Below are 20,419 nucleotides of genomic sequence, written 5' to 3'. Positions count from 1 at the left end.
ATAGCACGTCCCTCAACCCTGCACTCAGTACATAGCACGTCCCTCAACCATGCACTCAGTACATAGCACATCCCTCAACCCTGCACTCAGTACATAGCACGTCCCTCAACCTTGCACTCAGTACATAGCACGTCCCTCAACCCTGCACTCTGTACATAGCACGTCCCTCAACCCTGCACTCAGTACATAGCACGTCCCTCAACCCTGCACTCTGTACATAGCACGTCCCTCAACCCTGCACTCAGTACATAGCACGTCCCTCAACCCTGCACTCTGTACATAGCACGTCCCTCAACCCTGCACTCAGTACATAGCACGTCCCTCAACCCTGCACTCAGTACATAGCACGTCCCTCAACCTTGCACTCAGTACATAGCACGTCCCTCAACCTTGCACTCAGTACATAGCACGTCCCTCAACCCTGCACTTAGTACATAGCACATCCCTCAACCCTGCACTCAGTACATAGCACGTCCCTCAACCCTGCACTCTGTACATAGCATGCTTCTCAACTCTGCACGTAGCGCGCCCCGCAAACCTGCACTCAGTACGTAGCACACCCCGCAACCCTGCACTCATAACATAGCTCATCCCCCAATCCTGCACTCAGTACATAGTGCACCCCTCAATGCTGTACTCTTTATGTAGTAAAAGAATGTAGTAAAAAAAATGCAGACTCCAAACACTCCTGTCCCCTGCATTCTGTACATTACACATTCCTGTCCCCTGCATTCTGTACATTACACACTCCTGTCCCCTGCATTCTGTACATTACACACTCCTGTCCCCTGTATTCTGTACATTACACACTCCTGTCCCCTGCATTCTGTAAATTACACACTCCTGTCCCCTTCATTCTGTGCATTACACAGTCCTGTCCCCTGCATTCTGTACATTACACACTCCTGTCCCCTGCATTCTGTACATTACACACTCCTGTCCTCTGTATTCTGTGCATTACACACTCCTGTCCCCTGCATTCTGTACATTACACACTCCTGTCCCCTGGCTGGCTGGCTTTTGAAATTTACAAATGCAGAAATTTGGAAATTGGATGAAAGGTTTAGCACTGGGCAAAAAAAAATTTGAAAGAGAAAAAGTATATTTTATATATAACTATATAGATCAGACCAAAATGAGGGACAAATGAGGAGGAAAGAGGTACAGAGGGACTTTGTTCCAAATGGGTGACAGTCCCTCAAAATCAGGGACTGTGCATTACACACTCCTGACCCCTGTACTCTGTACATTACACACTCACATTTTGCCACGGTGCACACCGCAGGTTGTCCCTTGTCTCAAGTGTCCCTCATTGGGAAGTTCAAAAGTTGGGAGGTATGGTGAATGGCCTGTTACTTGGGTGGCTGGGTGCCTCTGGGAAAGAACCAGTTAATATCATCGGTCTCTGCGGGGGGAGCACTACACATCTATAATAGAGTTGCCACCTCATCCCTTTAAAACCGAACACATATGAATTACACAGGTTCTGTGGCTGATTAAGGTGGTAATTAAACTCACTTGTGGCCTTATCTGCATTAAATTAGCCTCAGAACCTGTGTAATTCAAAGGTGTTCGGGTTTAAAGGGATGAGGTGGCAACCCTAATCTATAAGGATATACAGTACATACACACACAGCACAAGGCCGTGTTCACACTACCAGATGTTTTTCGGGGCTGCAGTTCCTCTGAGCTCCACAAGGTGGCAATCTTATGTCTACCCAGACAGGAAGTCTCTATGGAAGGCAGGAAGTGATGTCAGCTACAGACAGGAAGTGATGTCAGCTACAGACAGGAAGTGATGTCAGCTACAGACAGGAAGTGATGTCAGCTACAGGCAGGAAGCTCCTTGTGATACGAGGTTAGAGGTGACGTTGCTGGAAGTGGTAGCAGAGGAGGTAATAAGAGCTTATTTTCTATTTACACCCAGTAACCCCCCGTCATGTCCGTCCTCTTCCTCCATAGTCACTGTGATGTCTTTTATCTCCAGCAGATGATGATACACACATATATTATTATTATACAGGGTTTTTGTCGCGCAGTTTGCACAACATGAGGGCAGACAGTACAGTTACAATACAATATAATACAGGAGGAATCAGAGGGCCCTGATCCTTAGAGCTTACAATCTAAGAGGGAGGGTCAAAGGATACAAAAATCAATAACTGTGAGGGATGGGCTGATGGAGAAAATAAAAGTCCAGTTGTTAGGTGGGGGCGGGATAGGCTTCTCTTAGGAGAAGGATTTTCAGGGATCGTCTTAAACTGGACAGAGTAGGAGATGGTTGGACAGATTGGGGTAGGGAGTTCCAAAGGATGTGAGAGGCTCGGAAGAAGTCCTGGAGGCGAGTGTGGGAGGAAGTGGCAAGGGAGCTAGAGAACAGGAGGTCTTGGGAGGAGCGAACAGAACGATTTGGATAGTATTATGAGACTAGGTTAGTGATGTAGTAGTTGGGGGACGAGTTGTGGATGACTTCATAAGATGTTGTCAGTGTTTTGAATTAAATTTGTTGGGTGAGCGGAAGCCAGCGGAGGGATTGGTAGAGAGGAGTGGCAGACATTGAACGGTTGGTAAGGTGGATGAGTCTGGCAGCCGCATTCATGATGTACTGAAGGGAGGAGGAGCCTATATAAAGGTAATCCTGTGAGGAGGAAATTGCCGTAGTCCAGGCGAGAGGTGACCAGGGTGTGAATCAGTAGGGCCCGGCCAGTGCACTATTTATTTATTTTTCTCCCACTGTTTGTCACCTTTCACTTTTGTGTGTGTTTCCTCACAGATGAAAGGTGTGAGTACTCGGGCTTACCCTGATCTCTAGGGGGAGGATGTTTGGCCCTCAGGTTCCTTCCTCCCCTGCCCCTGGAGTGTCTCTCTTCGGCAGAGCTCCCCTGACCTAATATTCAAGGATGGCTTTGGCTGTCCAAGGAGAACGGAGTCTGCCAGGCCTTCTGGCTAGGCATACCATGTAAACCTATGTTCCCCCGTCAGGAGCCCTGCACCCCCGGGGTTCAGGGTAAAAGTCCTACTCCTTCAGGGGATGGACTAAAGCAAACCCTTACTTTTTTTGTTTGCTTACGGGTTATTTTTTAACTTTTTGCTATAATAAAAATACCCCAAAAATATATAAAAAAATGATTTTTTTTTCATCAGTTTAGGCCGATATGTATTCTACATATTTCTGGTAAAAAAAAAATCGCAATAAGCGTATATTGATTGGTTTGCGCAAAAGTTATAGCGTCTACAAAATAGGGGATAGTTTTATGGCATTTTTATTAATATTTTTTTTTTTTTACCAGTACTGGCGGCGTTCAGCGATTTTTATCGTGACTGCGACGTTATGGCGGACACGTCGGACACTTTTGGCGCGATTTTGGGACCATTCACATTTATACAACGATCACCAACGATAACCAGTAGGGGGCGCTGCAGGGGTTAAGTGTGTTCTAGGGATGTGTTCTAACTGTAGGGGGGAGGGGCTACGTGTGAGAGGACACTGATCACTTCTCCTGATTACAGGGAGCTGTGATCAGTGTCCTGTCACTAGGCAGAACGGGGGAAATGCTTGTTTACATCAGCATCTCCCCGTTCTTCCTCTATGTGAGACGATCGCGGGTAGGGACCAACCACCTTATTACCAGGGACCACAGTGAGTAGCTGAAGCAAGTACCGGAGCAGTATTCTCACCAACCCGGGGGCGGTGAAGAATCGGGAAACTTCAGCGGGTGTCAAGCCAGGGACCCAACCAGCGGAGGTGAGGCTTGCAGAGCAATATTGTGTGCCAAGCCAGGGACCGAGTAGGCCTCTGGGGTGAAGCTTGAGGAGTATCTTAAGTGCCAAGTTAGGGACCCACCAGTGAAGCGTGGGTGACACTTGCAGAGCAGCCACCGAGCAGGCCACTGGGTTGAAGCTTGAGGAGTATCTGGAGTGCCAAGCTAGGGACCCAGCAGGGAAGCGGGGGTGACGCTTGCAGGGCAGCCTTGTGTGTCAAGCCAGGGACCGAGCAGGCCACTGGGGTGAAGCTTGAGGAGTATCTGGAGTGCCAAGCTAGGGACCCAGCAGGGAAGCGGGGGTGACGTTTGAGGAAGATATCACCGTGAAGATTGGAGGAGCTCAAGGGATTCTGTGGCAGTAAATCAGCAAGTCTAGTGAGAGAGACTGGGAGCTCAGTGGAGTGAGAGGTGATTGTAGAAAGGTAAAGGAGTTCATTACAACTTGTGTTAGGAACTGTTCTAAGACTGTTGCCATAGGAGACAGCGGTCCTACACATGCAGATGTGGTGTCTTGCTGGACGCCTTTCCCTGCATGTCTGTCTGCCTATAGAAGTCTCGGAAGTCTGCCAATTGACATTGCAACTACCTAAGGGTGTCCTGACCCTAAACCCTCTCTCCCACAGTTCTGTTCAAGAGAAATAAAAATCTCTTTGCATTCAAGAAGTGTCTGACGCCCATGAATCTACCTTGCGCTACACCCACTGTGCCTTACAACCCACTCTATATGGAAGGATGTCAGCAGCTCTTGTTGGCTCTGGAGGCTCTCATTAGACTGAAGGAGGCCTGGTACCTTGCTACATTATATATAAATGGTTCTTACATTGTTTTCAGATTTTCATGCATGTAGCGGTACCCCCCGTAGGGCCTGTTGAGTGTTGTGCTCCATCTGTCACCCTGCCCAGTCAGGCACACAGTTCTCATTCACCCTCAGGCAAATAAAGCAGTCCTTGAACTTTGTTTTTGTATTTTTATTGAGGGGAATAAACTTGGATGGGGATTGGGGAGATATGGGATGCCCACTTGATTGAAGAGCAAAGAATTGGGACTGCAAACTATATACAGTCAGTGTATATACACCTCTTCACTTCCAGCTCCAGCGTAGCACTTGGTTACACTTCCTTACTTCCAACTCCAGTACAATTCTTGATCTCCATTCCTAGGACTAGCTAGCACTGACATTTAGGCCTGACAATGGCACAGCCAGGCCCAAAGCAAAATACCCTTTGCAGGCAGGGACCGTGGGCCCCATTGGTGTAGCAAAATGGTGGTAGTCCTAATGCTAGCTGTCCACATGGCTACTGATTCCAGCACCACATCTTCAAGCCCTGCCAGCCCTCCTGGCTGCAGCTGCCTCACTCCAGTGACCGTGGCACCACAGTCCACTCCACTGGCTCTGCACCCATCCCAGACTGCAATTTCCCAGTCCTCCCAGTTCCCAGCCCTCCTGTCTGTGTCACTCACCAGCCCTCCTGTCTGTGTGTCACTCACCAGCCCTCCTGGCTGCGACCTGTTGTTCCTCCATGGAGACTTGCCTGGCAGTACTCTCCTGCTGTTCTCTCCTTGCTCCCGTACCTCCTGTCCAGAACACCTCTGTGTGTCCTGGGAGAGCCCTGTCCACAACCGAGCCCAGGCCCAAGGTCACCCCCCCCCCCAGACTGGTGAACTCCCTCCAAGGCCACGACAGCCTGGCACTCCATCTCCAGCTTCATCCCAAACAACTCCTCCCCAGTTTGGTGGACCCTGAGTATTTGAGGAGGCCTGCCATCTGCCAATCCAAGTTGGGGATTGGTCAGGGCTCTTCAAAATACTTCAGACAGCTTCACCTCTCCTATCTTCCTTCCTTTCCAGAAGATTCCAGCATGTTCTGGAAAGAAGTGGGAGGTCTCTGTGATGCTGCCTGTGAGTCACCCAACTCTGCCTGAGTCACTCCCAACCCAGATCAAAACACACACAGGCTTGGCTGCCAGCCAAACCTGACAATTTACCTATCCTGTACAAAAATCCTAACGCTAGCACTCTAGCAATGCTAGGGGGTGCTACAGCTATCATTTGAATGCACTATATTGAAGGAGAGCGCTGCACTTTTTTTGTGACTTTGTGGTGTCATTGGTTAGGAAGGGAATGTAGTTTGGAGATGTTATGGAGGTTGAGGCGGAAAGCTTTAGACAGTGATTGGATGTGGGGCTGAAAGGAGAGTTCAGAGTTCAGGATTGCACCTAGCACCCTGGCATGTGGAGACGGGTTGATGGTTGTGCCATTGATCTTGACTGAGAAGTCAGCGGAAGGGGCACGTGGGGAGGAAATATTATGAGCTTGGTTTTGGATAGATTGAGTTTGAGGAAATGGTGTGACATCCAGGCTGATATGTCTGTTAGTATATTAGTGATACATGAAGGGACTGATGGAGGGAGTTGAGGGGTAGAGAGAGAGATTTGGGTGTCATCAGCATAGAAATGGCATTGGAAGCCATGGAGGCTATAAGCTGACCCAGGGAGGAGGTGTAGATCGAGAATAGGAGATGCCCAAGAACAGAACTTTGGGGGACCCTGACGAAGAAAAGAAGAGAGGAGGAAGTAATGTTTTGACACTGAAGGTGTGGTGGGATAGGTAGGATGAGAACCAGCAAAGACTACAGTCACGGAGACCAAAGGAGAGAAGTTTTTTTAGGAAAAGGGGGTAGTCCACTCTGTCAAAACCAGCAGAGGGGTCCAGCAGTACAGAATAGTGTCCATTGGATTTAGCCATTAGAAGATGATTTGCGAGTTTAAGGAGAGCAGTTTCTGTGGAGTTTTGAGGGCGAAAGCCAGACTGAAGGGGATCAAGAAGGTTATTTTCAGTGAGGTGGTCACTCTGCTGGTTGTAGACCAGACGTTCAGGCAGTTTGGAGGAAAAGGGGAGCAAGGAGATGGGGCGTAGATTAAGACTGGTGGGGTCCAATGAAAGCTTTCTATGTATGGGGGTGACTAGTGCATGTTTTAGAAAGTTGGGAAGATGCCAGAAAAGAAGGAAAGATTTTGAATGTGAGTAATGCCCCGTACACACGGTCGGACTTTGTTCGGACATTCCGACAACAAAATCCTAGGATTTTTTCCGACGGATGTTGGCTCAAACTTGTCTTGCATACACACGGTCACACAAAGTTGTCGGAAAATCCGATCATTCTGAACGCGGTGACGTAAAACATGTACGTCGGGACTATAAACGGGGCAGTGGCCAATAGCTTTCATCTCTTTATTTATTCTGAGCATGCGTGGCACTTTGTCCGTCGGATTTGTGTACACACGATCGGAATTTCCGACAACGGATTTTGTTGTCGGAAAATTTTATATCCTGCTCTCAAACTTTGTGTGTCAAAAAATCCGATGGAAAATGTGTGATGGAGCCCACACACGGTCGGAATTTCCGACAACAAGGTCCTATCACACATTTTCCGGCGGAAAATCCGACCGTGTGTACGGGGCATTAGAGTGTTTAGGATAGAGCCAGAAGGTGACCGCAGTATTTACGAGGGAACTGGTTCAGAGGGGCAGGTGGTTGGGTGGCCGTTAGAAAAAAGTTTAACAACATCGCAGGGTTGACTAAGGGAAGCGATGATTGTACCTGTGGACATGAAGTGCAGGGGATAATCTGTACAGCGGGGATCTCATCACGAATTGTATCGGTTTTATTTTTGAAGTGATTGGCGATCTCCTGGGCAGTGGATGAGTTAGTGGATGGAAGCAGTGGAGGGTGAAGTAGAGTTGAAGGTAGGGATGAACTGAAAGGAGCGGGCTGATAAGGTGTTAATGAGAGTCAGGGATTGTATTTTTGGAGGGCAGATTTATATTGGTTGAAGTCTTTCTAAGACTTAGTCCTATGCCACAGAGTTCTGGTGTCATCTGTTTAACAAGGTTGTAGGGGTCGGGTCCTGATTCTGTGTGTAGTGAGAGGGGCCAGTGTGTCCAGGGTGGAGGACAGGGATCTATTGTAGACAGAAGTGGTTAGGTTGGGGCAGGACAGGGGTGAGATTTTGTCATAGAGGTGGTCAGTAGCAGAGTAGAGAAGAGAAGGGTTGAAGTGGTGAAGGTTTTTGTGATGAGTATCTGTTAGGCGGTTGGAGGGAGAGGAGTTGGAAGACTGTGAGAAAGTGAAACTAATAAGGCAGTGATCAGAGAGAGGGAGAGGATTGTTGGAGAGGTTGCCTGGAGTGCTTACGTAGGAGGGTGTTGCCATCAGAGTGCGTAGATTGCTTCAGGTCAAAAGTAGACATGTGCACACTGAAATATTTCGTTTCGGAATTTTGTTTTCGTCCGAAAAATAAATTTATTTAGTTACTCCCGAAATTCGTTTTAATTTATTTCGTTTTTCGTTAAAAATTGCATTAGTCCGAAAATCCAAATTAAGGTCGAATCTGTCATTGAAGGCTTATGGTGTCTGTCGAATGTTCAAAAAAGATTCGACGGAGCAGCTAAACTGTACGACGCCGTATAGTTTACCTGCTCCTTCGAATCTTCTTAGAACTTTCAACAGACACCATAAGCCAAAGTACGTGTGTACTTAGTTCTAGCTATTTTACTGCTCCTCCTCTTTGGTTACAATCAGCCAATAACATTCATCATAATCATTATTTTTATTTATCTTTTCTCCCCTACGTCAAATCTTTTCTCTCTATGTAGAATAATCTTGGACTAATAGAGTTAAGGTTAGGCACATTCGACCACAGGTTTGATGGACACAAAGTGTTATGGTCATCATCTTGTCGAATCTCCTATCTATATCGAACTGTTGTAGCAACGAAAACGAGAATAAAGCATTTGTTTATGTTGGATCTTTCGTTTTTCGGATTCTGCACTTTCATTATCGTTTGTTAAAACGATAACGAAAATACCTGAAATTCGGACGAAAATGAATTCGGACGAAAACGAATGCACATGTCTAGACAAAAGAGGCGATCATATTTAGCATTTTAGAAGTAGCAGGAGTGTTAGTATTATCAGGGATGTTGAAGTCACCGAGAATGATTGTGGGGATTTCAGAAGAGCGAAAGTAGGGAAGGCAGGCAGGGAAATAATCAAGAAATGTTGATACCGGTCCAGGAGGCCGATAGCTCAGCACTTCTTAAAGAAAGTGGAGAAAATAAATACAATGTGCCTCAAATTAGTAGTGACAGAGGGGGGGGTGGGTGAAGTACCTAAAAGAAGTTACGTGGGGCTAGAAGGATTCCCACTCCACCTTCCTTCCGTCCAATTGGTCTGGGGGAGTGAGTCCATAGAAGGCCATCGTGGGAGAGGGAAGCAGGAAAAGCAGTGTCAGATTCATGAAGCCAGGTTTCAGTAACAGCAAGTAGTTAGTAAAAAAGAGATCATAGACAGAAGTGAGTTTATTACTGACAGGTAAGGTATTTCAAAGGATATAAGAGAAGGGGAGGCTGGTTTGGGGAAGAAGAGGAATAGAACCTAAATTGAGTGGATTGCAGCGGCTGCCAGAGGTCATGGGGTGACAGGAGCGTTGGGCACAGTTATACTCCAGGGTTTGGGGTTTAATCTCCAGAGGTTAAGAGAAGCAGAAGGGTGAGGGAGGTAATATGGGAGTATTATTTATATGAGCTTAGGCTTGGAGCACGTGTTACAAATGCAATATCACAAGCATGAGACTGCAGGCTTGGCTGGCTTTAAATCAGGTTGGGTCTCCACCCAGAGACTGACCACATCAGTTACCTTGCAGGTGGACAGACAGACAGAATGAATGCACCATAGCCAAAACCAGGATGCTGGAATGAGGAGCAGGGGCGCAACACACTCCTGACAAACAGATTATACTACTTTTATTAGTGGCGGGGGGGGGGGTATTTAGGAGGGATTGGAATATGTATGTCTTTATTTTAAAATATTAAAATAAGAAGATATAGGAAAAGAATGTAATTTAAAGTAAATGCCTAGAATTTTTTTTTCCATAATGGTCAAATGTTCGTCCTAAAATGTGATCAGTGAAGTCTCCGGAGTACACAGAGATCACAGGAATATGATGTGTCCTGGAAAAGCACGAAGACGAAGTTTATCTTTTAGTTTAGGAAAGGAGGGACGCACCCGGGAGAAATGATTCTGTGTACAGTAACCTCACACAGCACCCCCCACAGCTCCTCCTTCCACTATCCCTCCAACCAGAGTCAGAGAATCCTATGACATCACACTGACCTCACCTCCTAATTTCCCTCCCACTTCAGAGAAACTGGAGACCTGGCCAGTGAGGTGAGGAGGATTCTGGGAATGTCATTTGATTTTACTATTTGTGTTCAAATCTAGAGTTTTCCTCCTGTGAAGTCTGGAGATCATATGACCATCACATTGCCTCCACCTCCCTCCCTGATAGAATAGAGAAATAAAAAGAAGATTCTAGAAGTCACCAGAGAGATCATCGAGCTGCTGACAGGAGAGGTGAGCGGTGCTGGGAAGGACATCATGATGGACAATCAGCCGCCCCTCACATCACCGGGTAAGAGGAGACTTTATTGTAAAGGAGAGAGCAGTACGGAGGGTCCACCTAGATCCCCCATCATCTGATAACCACATAGAAACAATGTATTCAGTCAGTGTGTGTGTTTCCTACAGATGGATCCAGTAATGGGAACCCACCAGAGAGATGTCCCCGTCCTCTGTATTCCCGGGATTCCACACAGGAAGGTCACACCATCCCTCACCATCATCAGGTAGATAAGTAACAAATATTGGTAGTTATGATTTATACACAGGCATGTTTGCTACAATTAATGTTTTATTATATTGTTCAGAATGAAAAGCCCAAGGATAACATTGTTGTTAAAGAAGAGTATAAAGAGGAGGATGAGAAGTATGGAGTGATGAAGGAGTTTTCAGAAGACCACAAGGATCTGATGGAGCCACCTAATACCAGGAACCCACCAGAAAGATGTCCCCGTCCTCTGTATTCCCGGGATTCCACACAGGAAGGTCACACCATCCCTCACCATCATCAGGTAGATGATTGACAATTATTGGTGGTTATGATTTATACAGAAGCATGTTTGTTACAATGAATGTTTTATTATATATTTAGAGTGGAAACCTCGGGGATAATAATATTGATGTTAAAGAAGAATATAAAGAGGAGGATGAGGAGTATGGCGTGATGGAGAAGTTTTCAGAAGGACACAAGGATATGATGGAGCCACCTAATACCAGGAACCCACCAGAGAGATGTCCCCGTCCTCTGTATTCCCGGGATTCCACACAGGAAGATCACACCATCCCTCACTGTTACAAGGTTGGTGGATCAGAGCATCTAGAACATGGACTTGTGGAGAGGATGTGTTTTTTTTTATATGATGCCACAATATTAAAGCTTATATCTTACAGATGATATTCTCTCTCATTTTCTTGATTTAGAGTGGAGATCCAATCGATATAGAATTTGAGGTTAAATCAGAAGAAGAAGAGAGGTATGTGAGGGATGATCAGCAGTCTATGGAGGAGGATGGAATGACGGGGACATTTATAGAGGAGGACACTCCTACAGAGATCAGTACAGGTGGGTCATTAAAGAGGAGCTCCAGTCTGGTAAAATATAAATAAAATACTTTATTATAAGGGCATTTACCTGTCCAGGGATTCCACAATGTCGACACCCGGAATAGATTTGTCTATTGGCTCTCGGGTGCAGACGCCGGCATTGTAAGTAAGAGAAACGGGCAGTGAAGTCTTCAGGCTTAACACCTGGTTTCCTACTGCACGTGCACGAGTTGTGCTTGGCTTCCTTCTGGGACCTGTGTGTGTCTAGAAAGGCAGCAGGGGGAAGGATGAGGGGCCAGACATACCCCCCCTCAATGCAGACACCACTGGCACAGTTTTCAGGCCACCTCCGCCTTCCACTCCTGCTCCCACTTTCTGCCTCTCAGCGGCTCCCCTGGTAAGGAATCCTGTAGCCTCTGCATGTTCTAGTTTGGAGAGACAGCTTTTTTGTGCGAGGGCCAGGCACCCAGGGCATTTGCTGGTGGGTGCCCCCGGGTCCCAGCACCACACCCGCCTGCATTGTTTTTGTTCCAATCCGAGGCACCTTCTTTCCCTGTATATCAGGACTGTAGCATAGAGCCGAGTGAAGTGCTGATAAACTCCTCCTCGGCTCTGTACTACAGTCCCAACAGTCAGCGCTGTCAGCGGCACAGTGCTGATGAAAAACAAAAGCGCAGAAATACCAAACTGCATGGTGCCAGCTGCATTCTATATTTTTAAGAGGTGAGAGAGCTTGGGGGGGTATTAGTGAGAGAGCTGGGGGGGTATTAGTGAGAGAGCTGGGGGGTATTAGTGAGAGAGCTGGGGGGTATTAGTGAGAGAGCTGGGGGGGGTATTAGTGAGAGAACTGGGGGGTATTAGTGAGAGAACTGGGGGGTATTAGTGAGAGAGCTGGGGGGTATTAGTGAGAGAGCTGGGGGGGTATTAGTGAGAGAGCTGGGGGGTATTAGTGAGAGAGCTGGGGGGTATTAGTGAGAGAGCTGGGGGGGTATTAGTGAGAGAGCTGGGGGGTATTAGTAAGAGAGCTGGGGGGTATTAGTGAGAGAGCTGGGGGGTATTAGTGAGAGAGCTGGGGGGTATTAGTGAGAGAACTGGGGGGGTATTAGTGAGAGAGCTGGGGGGTATTAGTGAGAGAGCTGGGGGGGTATTAGTGAGAGAGCTGGGGGGTATTAGTGAGAGAACTGGGGGGGTATTAGAGAAGTGGGGGGCATTAGTGGGAGAGCTGGGGGGTATTAGTGAGATAGCTGGGGGGTATTAGTGAGAGAGCTGGGGGGTATTAGTAAGAGAGCTGGGGGGTATTAGTGAGAGAGCTGGGGGGGTATTAGTGAGAGAGCTGGGGGGGTATTAGTGAGAGAGCTGGGGGGTATTTGTAAGAGAGCTGGGGGGTATTCGTGAGAGAGCTGGGGGGTATTAATGAGAGAACTGGGGGGTATTAGAGAGCTGGGGGGGCATTAATGAGAGAGCTGGGGGTAGCATTAATGAGAGAGATGCGGGGTATTAGTGAGATAGCTGTTGGGTATTAGTGAGAGAGCTGGGGGGTATTAGTGAGATAGCTGAGGGGTATTAGTGAGAGAGCTGGGGGGGGTGTTAGAGAGCTGGGGGGTAGCATTAGTGAGAGAGCTGGGGGGTAATATTAATGAGAGAGCTGGGGGGGCATTAGTGAGAGAGCTGGGGGGTATTAGTGAGAGAACTGGGGGGGTGTTAGAGAGCTGGGGGGGCATTAGTGAGAGAGCTGGGGGAAGCATTAGTGAGAGAGCTGGGGGGTAATATTAATGAGAGAGCTGGGGGGGGGGCATTAGTGAGAGAGCTGGGGGGGCATTAGTGAGAGAGCTGGGGTGTAATATTAATGAGAGAGCTGGGGGGGCATTAGTGAGAGATCTGGGGTAGCATTAGTGAGAGAGCTGGGGGGTAGCATTGGTGTGAGAACTGGGGGGAGGGCATTGGTGAGAGAGCTGGGGGGTATTTTTGAGAAAGCTGGGAGGCATTTGTGAGAGATGGGGGGGGGCTTTTCTGAGAGGTAAGATAGTTGGGGGGCATTTGAGAGAAGTGAAAGAGCTGGGGGCATTTGTGAGACCTGGGGAGCATTTAAGTTAGGTGAGAGAGCTGGGGGGGGCATTTGTGAGAGATAAGAGAGCTAGGAGGCATTTGCAATCATGGCATACCCGTGTATGATCTGGCATAAAATATGATCATTTACGAGGGTGTAAATGACTAAATAAGGAAGTGCAGGACTTCTTGTGTTGGGAAGATGGCAGTGAGTGATAGAGGGGGTGGGGACACTCGTCCTATAATCCCCTCATCACTGTCACTCCTATAAAAGACAGTTCTCGTTGTTTCCTCACTCTCTGACTAAGGTCCATGAATAAAGAAATGAACTGGTAGGAGATCAGAGGACCCATTTACTAGTTACCTTGAGGGGGGAATTGTAAGATCCTCAGAGACAAAGCTGCCTGATGTGGGCGGAGTCCTGGTTTAGGGGAACCAATCTGCTCATGTCTAGTAATAATCTTTGTATTTCTATTTTAGTAGATGGACGGGAGATGAGGAAAACCTCAGAGGATTGTCTCACTTTGTCTCCAGACTGTAAAGTAGAAGATGAGGACATCACACAGTATAGTCCAGGAGAAAACCCGACTACCTCAAATGTCCATCCGGCACCACACAGTGTAGATGGACCATCGTATTCCTCTTATCCTGTGGAACCTCAGACTGTGCGGGACGGTGCCGGACCATCGTATTCCTCTTATCCTGAGGAACCTCAGACTGTGCGGGATGGTGCCGGACCATCGTATTCCTCTTATCCTGAGGAACCTCAGACTGTGAGGGACGGTGCCGGACCATCGTATTCCTCTTATCCTGAGGAACCTCAGACTGTGAGAGACGGTGCCGGACCATCGTATTCCTCTTATCCTGAGGAACCTCAGACTGTGAGGGACGGTGCCGGACCATCGTATTCCTCTTATCCTGAGGAACCTCAGACTGTGAGGGACGGTGCCGTCCTTCCAACAGATAAGAGGTTTTCCTGTCCTGAGTGCGGGAAGTGTTTCCGTATGAAATCCAAACTTACTAGGCATAAAACAACTCACATGGGAGAGAAGCCGTATTCCTGTCCTGAGTGCAGGAAATGTTTTTCACAGAAGTCCAGTCTTGACACACATATAACATTGCACACAGGTGATAAGCCATATTCCTGTCCTGAGTGCGGGAAATGTTTTTCACGGAAGTCCCATCTTAACAGACATCAGATATCACACACAGGTGAGAAGCCGTATTCCTGTACTATGTGCTGGAAATGTTTTGGACAAAAATCACAACTTGTCGAACATCAGAGATCTCACACGGCGGAGAAGCCGTTTTCCTGTCCTGAGTGCGGGAAATGTTTTTCAAGGAAGTCCTATCTTAACACACATCAGAGACTGCATACGGGAGAAAAGCCGTATTCCTGTACTGAGTGCGGCAAACGTTTTGTAAAAAATTCAGAACTTGTCACACATCGGAGGTCTCACACGGGGGAAAAGCCGTATTGTTGTCCTGAGTGCGGGAAATGTTTTTCAGATAAGTACAGTTTTTTTAAACACCAAAAATTTCACATGGAGGAGAAGCCATATTCCTGTTCTGAATGCGGGAAATGTTTTGTACAAAAATCAGGTCTTGTTTCACATCAGAGGTCTCACACGGGGGAGAAGCCATTTTCTTGTCCTGTGTGTGGGCAATGTTTTTCACAAAAGAGCAACCTTAACAGACATCAGAGGTTGCATACGGGAGAAAAGCCCTATACATGTACTGAGTGCGGGAAATGTTTTGTACAAAATTCACATCTTGTCAAACATCAGAGGTCTCACAAGGGGGAGAAGCCATATTCCTGTCCTGAGTGAGGGAATTGTTCCTCAGTGAAGTCCTGTCTTCCTGTACATCAGGGGTCCCACACAACCCTCGAGGTGTATTAGTGCCTTGAGTGCGGGAAATGTCTTGTATATGAATGTTGCTGGACATGTGGGGAAGAAGCACACCCTGATATACACCTCAGATATACTCCATGGCTGATCTTCATCATGGAAGAAACAGTTGATAAGGAGATCAGAGATCACCAAAGACATGGATGAAGTGTTGTACCGTGTTGGCCATTGATAGCAGGAGAAAAATAAAAATGGAGTCATTACCTCTCATTGGCTGAGTATATTTTGTGGTGTAAACTCTTGCAAGAGGTCTGTTTTCTCAAGTCGTCTTCCAGGACGAAACGCGTTAACCCCACTACTTGAAAGGTCGGTCCTCTAGGCCTTTTAAAATAAAAATGGAGTCATTACCTCTCATTGGCTGAGTACATTTTGTGGTGGAAGATTTCACAAACACTTACAGGTCTGTTTCTAAAAACTTTGTTGAATGAATGTGACGCGTATTCCTCCAGCCTTGACCAGTATGTGATTTCCTATGATCATTGGCTCCATCTAGTGGCAATAATGTGGCACTGCAGTATTATTACTGCATTATCGCCCCATCATTGAGATGACAGTCACAGGAAATTGCTCTGTTGAAAATGAATGAAAATATGGACAGAATTTGGCACAGCTGGGCGAATGCTTTGCACACCTTTAGTGGTTTTGCCAAGGATCCAGTCTGTGAGTCAGTCACAGATTAATGAGGCAGACTGGATCCTTGACAAAATTATTGTGAATATGAATATGCTGCTGGGAACTCTCTACACTGCAGGGACAATTATCTCCCATCCCGTTCTCCCTCTCTCCCCCTATATCCAGCTTGAGGAACCTATTCTCCTTGGAAGCTTGCACCATCTTGAATAAGGCTGATCCACACCTATGAGATCTTTAATTCCATCGTTTGATCGGGTGTGTTAGTGTTAAGGGATCCTGGCCGGACCCACTCTTTGCTTTTAAATATTTTGGGAGCCTTATATTTGACTGTGTAGATTTGCGGGGAGCATGTACTAGATGGTTGCCATCTTCAAGTGTAAATCCTGAAGAAGCTAATAGAGCGAAACGCGTTGATTTTTTTCAGACTTGTACAATCGCATATCGTCTGCCTAAATATATCACTTGTCTCTTACTTCATGGTTTTAATGTGATATAATAAACTCCTGTTTTTTAAATTCTTGTTCTTTTTTTGTCATTTCCTCATTTGATTGGCACAATCAAAGGTCCCTTTTTTCTGTGGCCATTGAGTTTCCCTTCCTTCTTTTTTGATTGTGGTTCTCCTCTCCACTGGAATAATCTCATGTAATGCACAGAATGCAGGGGAGAGGATTGTGTAATGCACAGAATGCAGGGGAAATGCGTGTGTAATGTACAGAATCCAGGGGACAGGAGTGTGTAATGTACAGAATGCAGGGGACAGGTGTGTGTAATGTACAGAATGCAGCTGATAGGAGTGTGTAATGCACAGAATGCAGGGGACAGGAGTGTATAATGTACAGAATGCAGGGGATAGGAGTGTGTAATGTACAGAATGCAGGGGACAGGAGTGTATAATGTACAGAATGCAGGGGACAGGAGTTTGTAATGCACAGAATGCAGGGGACAGGAGTGTGTAATGTACAGAATGCAGGGGATAGGAGTGTGTAATGTACAGAATGCAGGGGACAGGAGTGTGTAATACACAGAATGCAGAGGACAGGAGTGTGTAATGTACAGAATGCAGGGGACAGGAGTGTGTAATGTACAGAATGCAGGGGATAGGAGTGTGTAATGCACAGAATGCAGGGGACAGGAGTGTGTAATACACAGAATGCAGAGGACAGGAGTGTGTAATGTACAGAATGCAGGGGACAGGAGTGTGTAATGTACAGAATGTAGGGACAGGTGTGTGTAATGTACAGAATGCAGGGGACAGTAGTGTGTAATGTATAGAATACAGGTGACAGGAGTGTGTAATGTACAGAATGCAGGGGACAGGAGTGTGTAATGTACAGAATGCAGGGGACAGTAGTGTGTAATGTACAGAATGCAGGTGTCAGAATGTGTAATGTACAGAATGCAGGGGACAGGAGTGTATAATGCACAGAATGCAGGGTACAGGAGTGTGTAATGTACAGAATGCAGGGGACAGGAGTGTGTAATGTACAGAATGCAGGGGACAGGAGTGTGTAATGCACAAAATGCAGGGGAAAGGAGTGTGTAATTTACAGAATGCAGGGGACAGGAGTGTGTAATGTACAGAATGCAGAGGACAGGAGTGTGTAATGTACAGAATGCAGGGGACAGGAGTGTTTAATGTACAGAATGCAGGGGACAGGAGTGCGTAATGTACAGAATGCAGGGGACAGGAGTGTGTAATGTACAGAATGCAGGGGACAGGAGTGTGTAATGTACAGAATGCAGGGGACAGGAGTGTGTAATGCACAGAATACAGGGGACAGGAGTGTGTAATGTACAGAATGCAGGGGACAGGAGTGTGTAATGTACAGAATGCAGGGGACAGGAGTGTGTAATGTACAGAATACAGGGGACAGGAGTGTGTAATGTACAGAATACAGGGGACAGGAGTGTGTAATGTACAGAATGCAGGGGACAGGAGTGTGTAATGCACAGAATGCAGGTGAGAGGCGTGTGTAATGCACAGAATGCAGGTGAGAGGCGTGTGAAATGCACAGAATGCAGAAGAAAGGAGTGTGTAATGCACAGAATGCAGGGGACAGGAGTGTGTAATGTACAGAATGCAGGGGACAGGAGTGTGTAATGTACAGAATGCAGGGGACAGGAGTGTGTAATGAACAGAATGCAGGGGACAGAAGTGTGTAATGCAGGGCCAGTGTGGTGGGGGCCAGCGTAACAGGAAGGAGCCAGTGTGACAGTGAATCCAAACTCCACCTCACACAAAAGAAAGAAAGTCTAAAAAAAATAAAAATGCAGCCATCACATCTAAGAAGGGTACCTGGGCAGTGTGACGGGGAGGAGACAGTGTGATGGGGAGGAACCAGTGTGATGTGGGCAGTGTGACGGGGAGGAGCCAGTGGGATGTGGGCAGTGTGACGGGGAGGAGACAGTGTGATGGGGAGGAACCAGTGTGATGTGGGCAGTGTGACGGGGAGGAGCCAGTGGGATGTGGGCTAGTGTGATGGGACAAGAAGGTCTAAGAAGGGTACCTGGGCAGTGTGACAGGAGGGGACATTGTGACAGGAGGACATGTAGTCCCACACTATACTAGCTCAGGTGCTGGGCACTGTCTGTTCCTCCAGACTCAGGAATACACTGTGGCATTTGTAGGCTGCCAGGCGGGAGCAGCCTCGGGGTGGGAAGCAATTCTCTTACCTTACCAGGAGCAGCCTGCAAGCAAGAAACGGGAGCCAGGAGTTGGGGGGAGGGGCAGGGTTGGATGACAGATGGATGACTGCTTGTCTTTTGTCACATCGTGGATCACGACTGCCATAAACGCCTATCACCAGGCTGGATAGGAGGGGCGGTGGCATTTAGAGGAACCGATCGCCTCCATCTCTCTCCTGCAGCCGTGGGAAACTGGCTTCCTATGGCTGCAAGAGGGAAATGAAAGTGATCAGTTCTTGTGTATGCCGCCACCTCCCCCCCTCCTATCCAAGTGTAGACAAATATGATAGGAGAGCCGTAAGGGGCCCCCTGAGGCATAGAGTCAGGTCGCAATTGCAACCCCTATATTTATGTCTCTCCCCCAATCTCTCTCCTTTTACAGATTCTACAAGCAATACATTACAAAAAGACTGATTTATTGGAGTCGGAGTGAATGGACTGTTACTGGGGTGACTGGGGGGCCTCTGTACTGTTTGGGAAAGAACCAGTTAATATCACCGCTCTCTGCAGGGGGAGCACTACACATCTATAAGGATATACAGTACATACACACACAGCACAAGGACGTGTTCACACTATGAGACGTTCCTCTGAGCTCCACAAGGTGGTGTTCTCACTTCTACCCAGACAGGAAGTCTCTATGGAAGACAGGAAGTGATGTCAGGTACAGACAGGAAGTTCCAGGTGAGAGGTGAGTTGGGAGGAAGTAGAGAGGTGACGTTGCTGAAATCAGCAGTAGAGGAGGTAATAAGATCTTATTTTCTATTTACACCCAGTAACCCCCCGTCATGTCCGTCCTCTTCCTCCATAGTCACTGTGATGTCTTTTATCTCCAGCAGAAGATGATACACATATATATTATTATTATTATATAGGATTTATATACAGTACAGTTACAATACAATATAATACAGGAGGAATCAGAGGGCTCTGCTCCTTAGAGCTTACAATCTAAGAGGGAGGGTCAAATGAAACAAAAGGCAATAACTGGGGGATGAGCTGATGGAGAAAATAAAAGTCCAGTTGTTAGGTGGGGGCAGGATAGGCTTCTCATAGGAGAAGGGTTTTCAGGGATCGTCTTAAAGTGGACAGAGTAGGAGATAGTCAGACAAATTGGGATAGGGATTTCCAAAGGATGGGAGATGCTCAGTAGAAGTCCTGAAGATGAGCATAGGAGGAAGTGATGAGGGAGATAGAGAACAGGAGGTTTTGGGAGGATCGAAGAGTATGATTAGGTTGGTATTGTGAGACTAGGTTAGTGATGTAGCTGGGGGCCGAGTTCTGGATGACTTTATAAGAAGTTTTTAGTATTTTGAGTTTAATTTGTAAGGTAAGCGGAAGCCAGTGGAGGGATAGGCAGAGAGGGGTGGCAGACATTGAATGGTTGGTAAGTTAATCAGTAGCTTTGTGAGGTCATTGGTTAGGAAGGGACGTAATTTGGAGATGTTATGGAGGTTGAAGTGGAAATCTTTGGATAGTGATTGGGTGTGGGGCTGAAAGGAGGGTTCAGAGTCAAGGATTACACCTAGCACCCTGGCTTGTGGGGATAGGTTGATGGTTGTGCCATCGATCTTGACAGAGAAGTCAGCGGAAGGGGCATGTGGGGGGAGGAAATATTATGAGCTCGGTTTTTGGATATATTGAGTTTGAGGAAGTGGTGTGACATTCAGGCTGATATGTCTGTTAGTAAATTAGTGATGCGTGAGGAGACTCATGGTGTGAGCTGAGGGGTAGAGACATAGATTTGGGTGTTGTCAGCGTAGAAATGGTATTGAAAGTCATAGGAGGCTATCAGCTGGCCTTGGGGAGGTCCAAGAACAGAACCTTGGAGAACCCCGAAGGAGAAAGGAGAAGAGGAAGTAAAGTTGTGACGCTGAAG

General features: G+C 47.1%; 1 protein-coding gene across 8 annotated transcripts in view; it reads left to right on the top strand.

Moving 5' to 3' along the window:
* The first annotated feature begins 9,988 nt into the window (after positions 1 to 9,988).
* Positions 9,989 to 20,419, top strand: part of LOC141104770 (uncharacterized) — a 208,937-nt gene continuing 198,506 nt past the window's right edge. For 4 of the 8 annotated variants that reach the window (XM_073594501.1, XM_073594496.1, XM_073594497.1 and 1 more), the window contains exon 1: positions 19,213 to 19,284. Coding sequence is in view for 4 of the 8 variants with exons in the window: in XM_073594499.1 (XP_073450600.1) it covers positions 10,600 to 10,734 (135 nt within the window). In the remaining 4 variants the exon portion in view is untranslated. Of the gene's footprint in view, positions 10,236 to 10,351; positions 10,450 to 10,532; positions 10,735 to 19,212; positions 19,285 to 20,419 lie in introns of those variants that run through there. The other 4 variants (XM_073594499.1, XM_073594494.1, XM_073594491.1 and 1 more) reach the window with 2 other exon arrangements.

Source organism: Aquarana catesbeiana, linkage group LG08, assembly GCF_042186555.1.
Source record: "Aquarana catesbeiana isolate 2022-GZ linkage group LG08, ASM4218655v1, whole genome shotgun sequence".
Classification (NCBI taxonomy): domain Eukaryota; kingdom Metazoa; phylum Chordata; class Amphibia; order Anura; family Ranidae; genus Aquarana; species Aquarana catesbeiana.
Note: the sequence above shows the minus strand (reverse complement) of the source record. Positions and strands in the feature narration are given on the sequence as shown.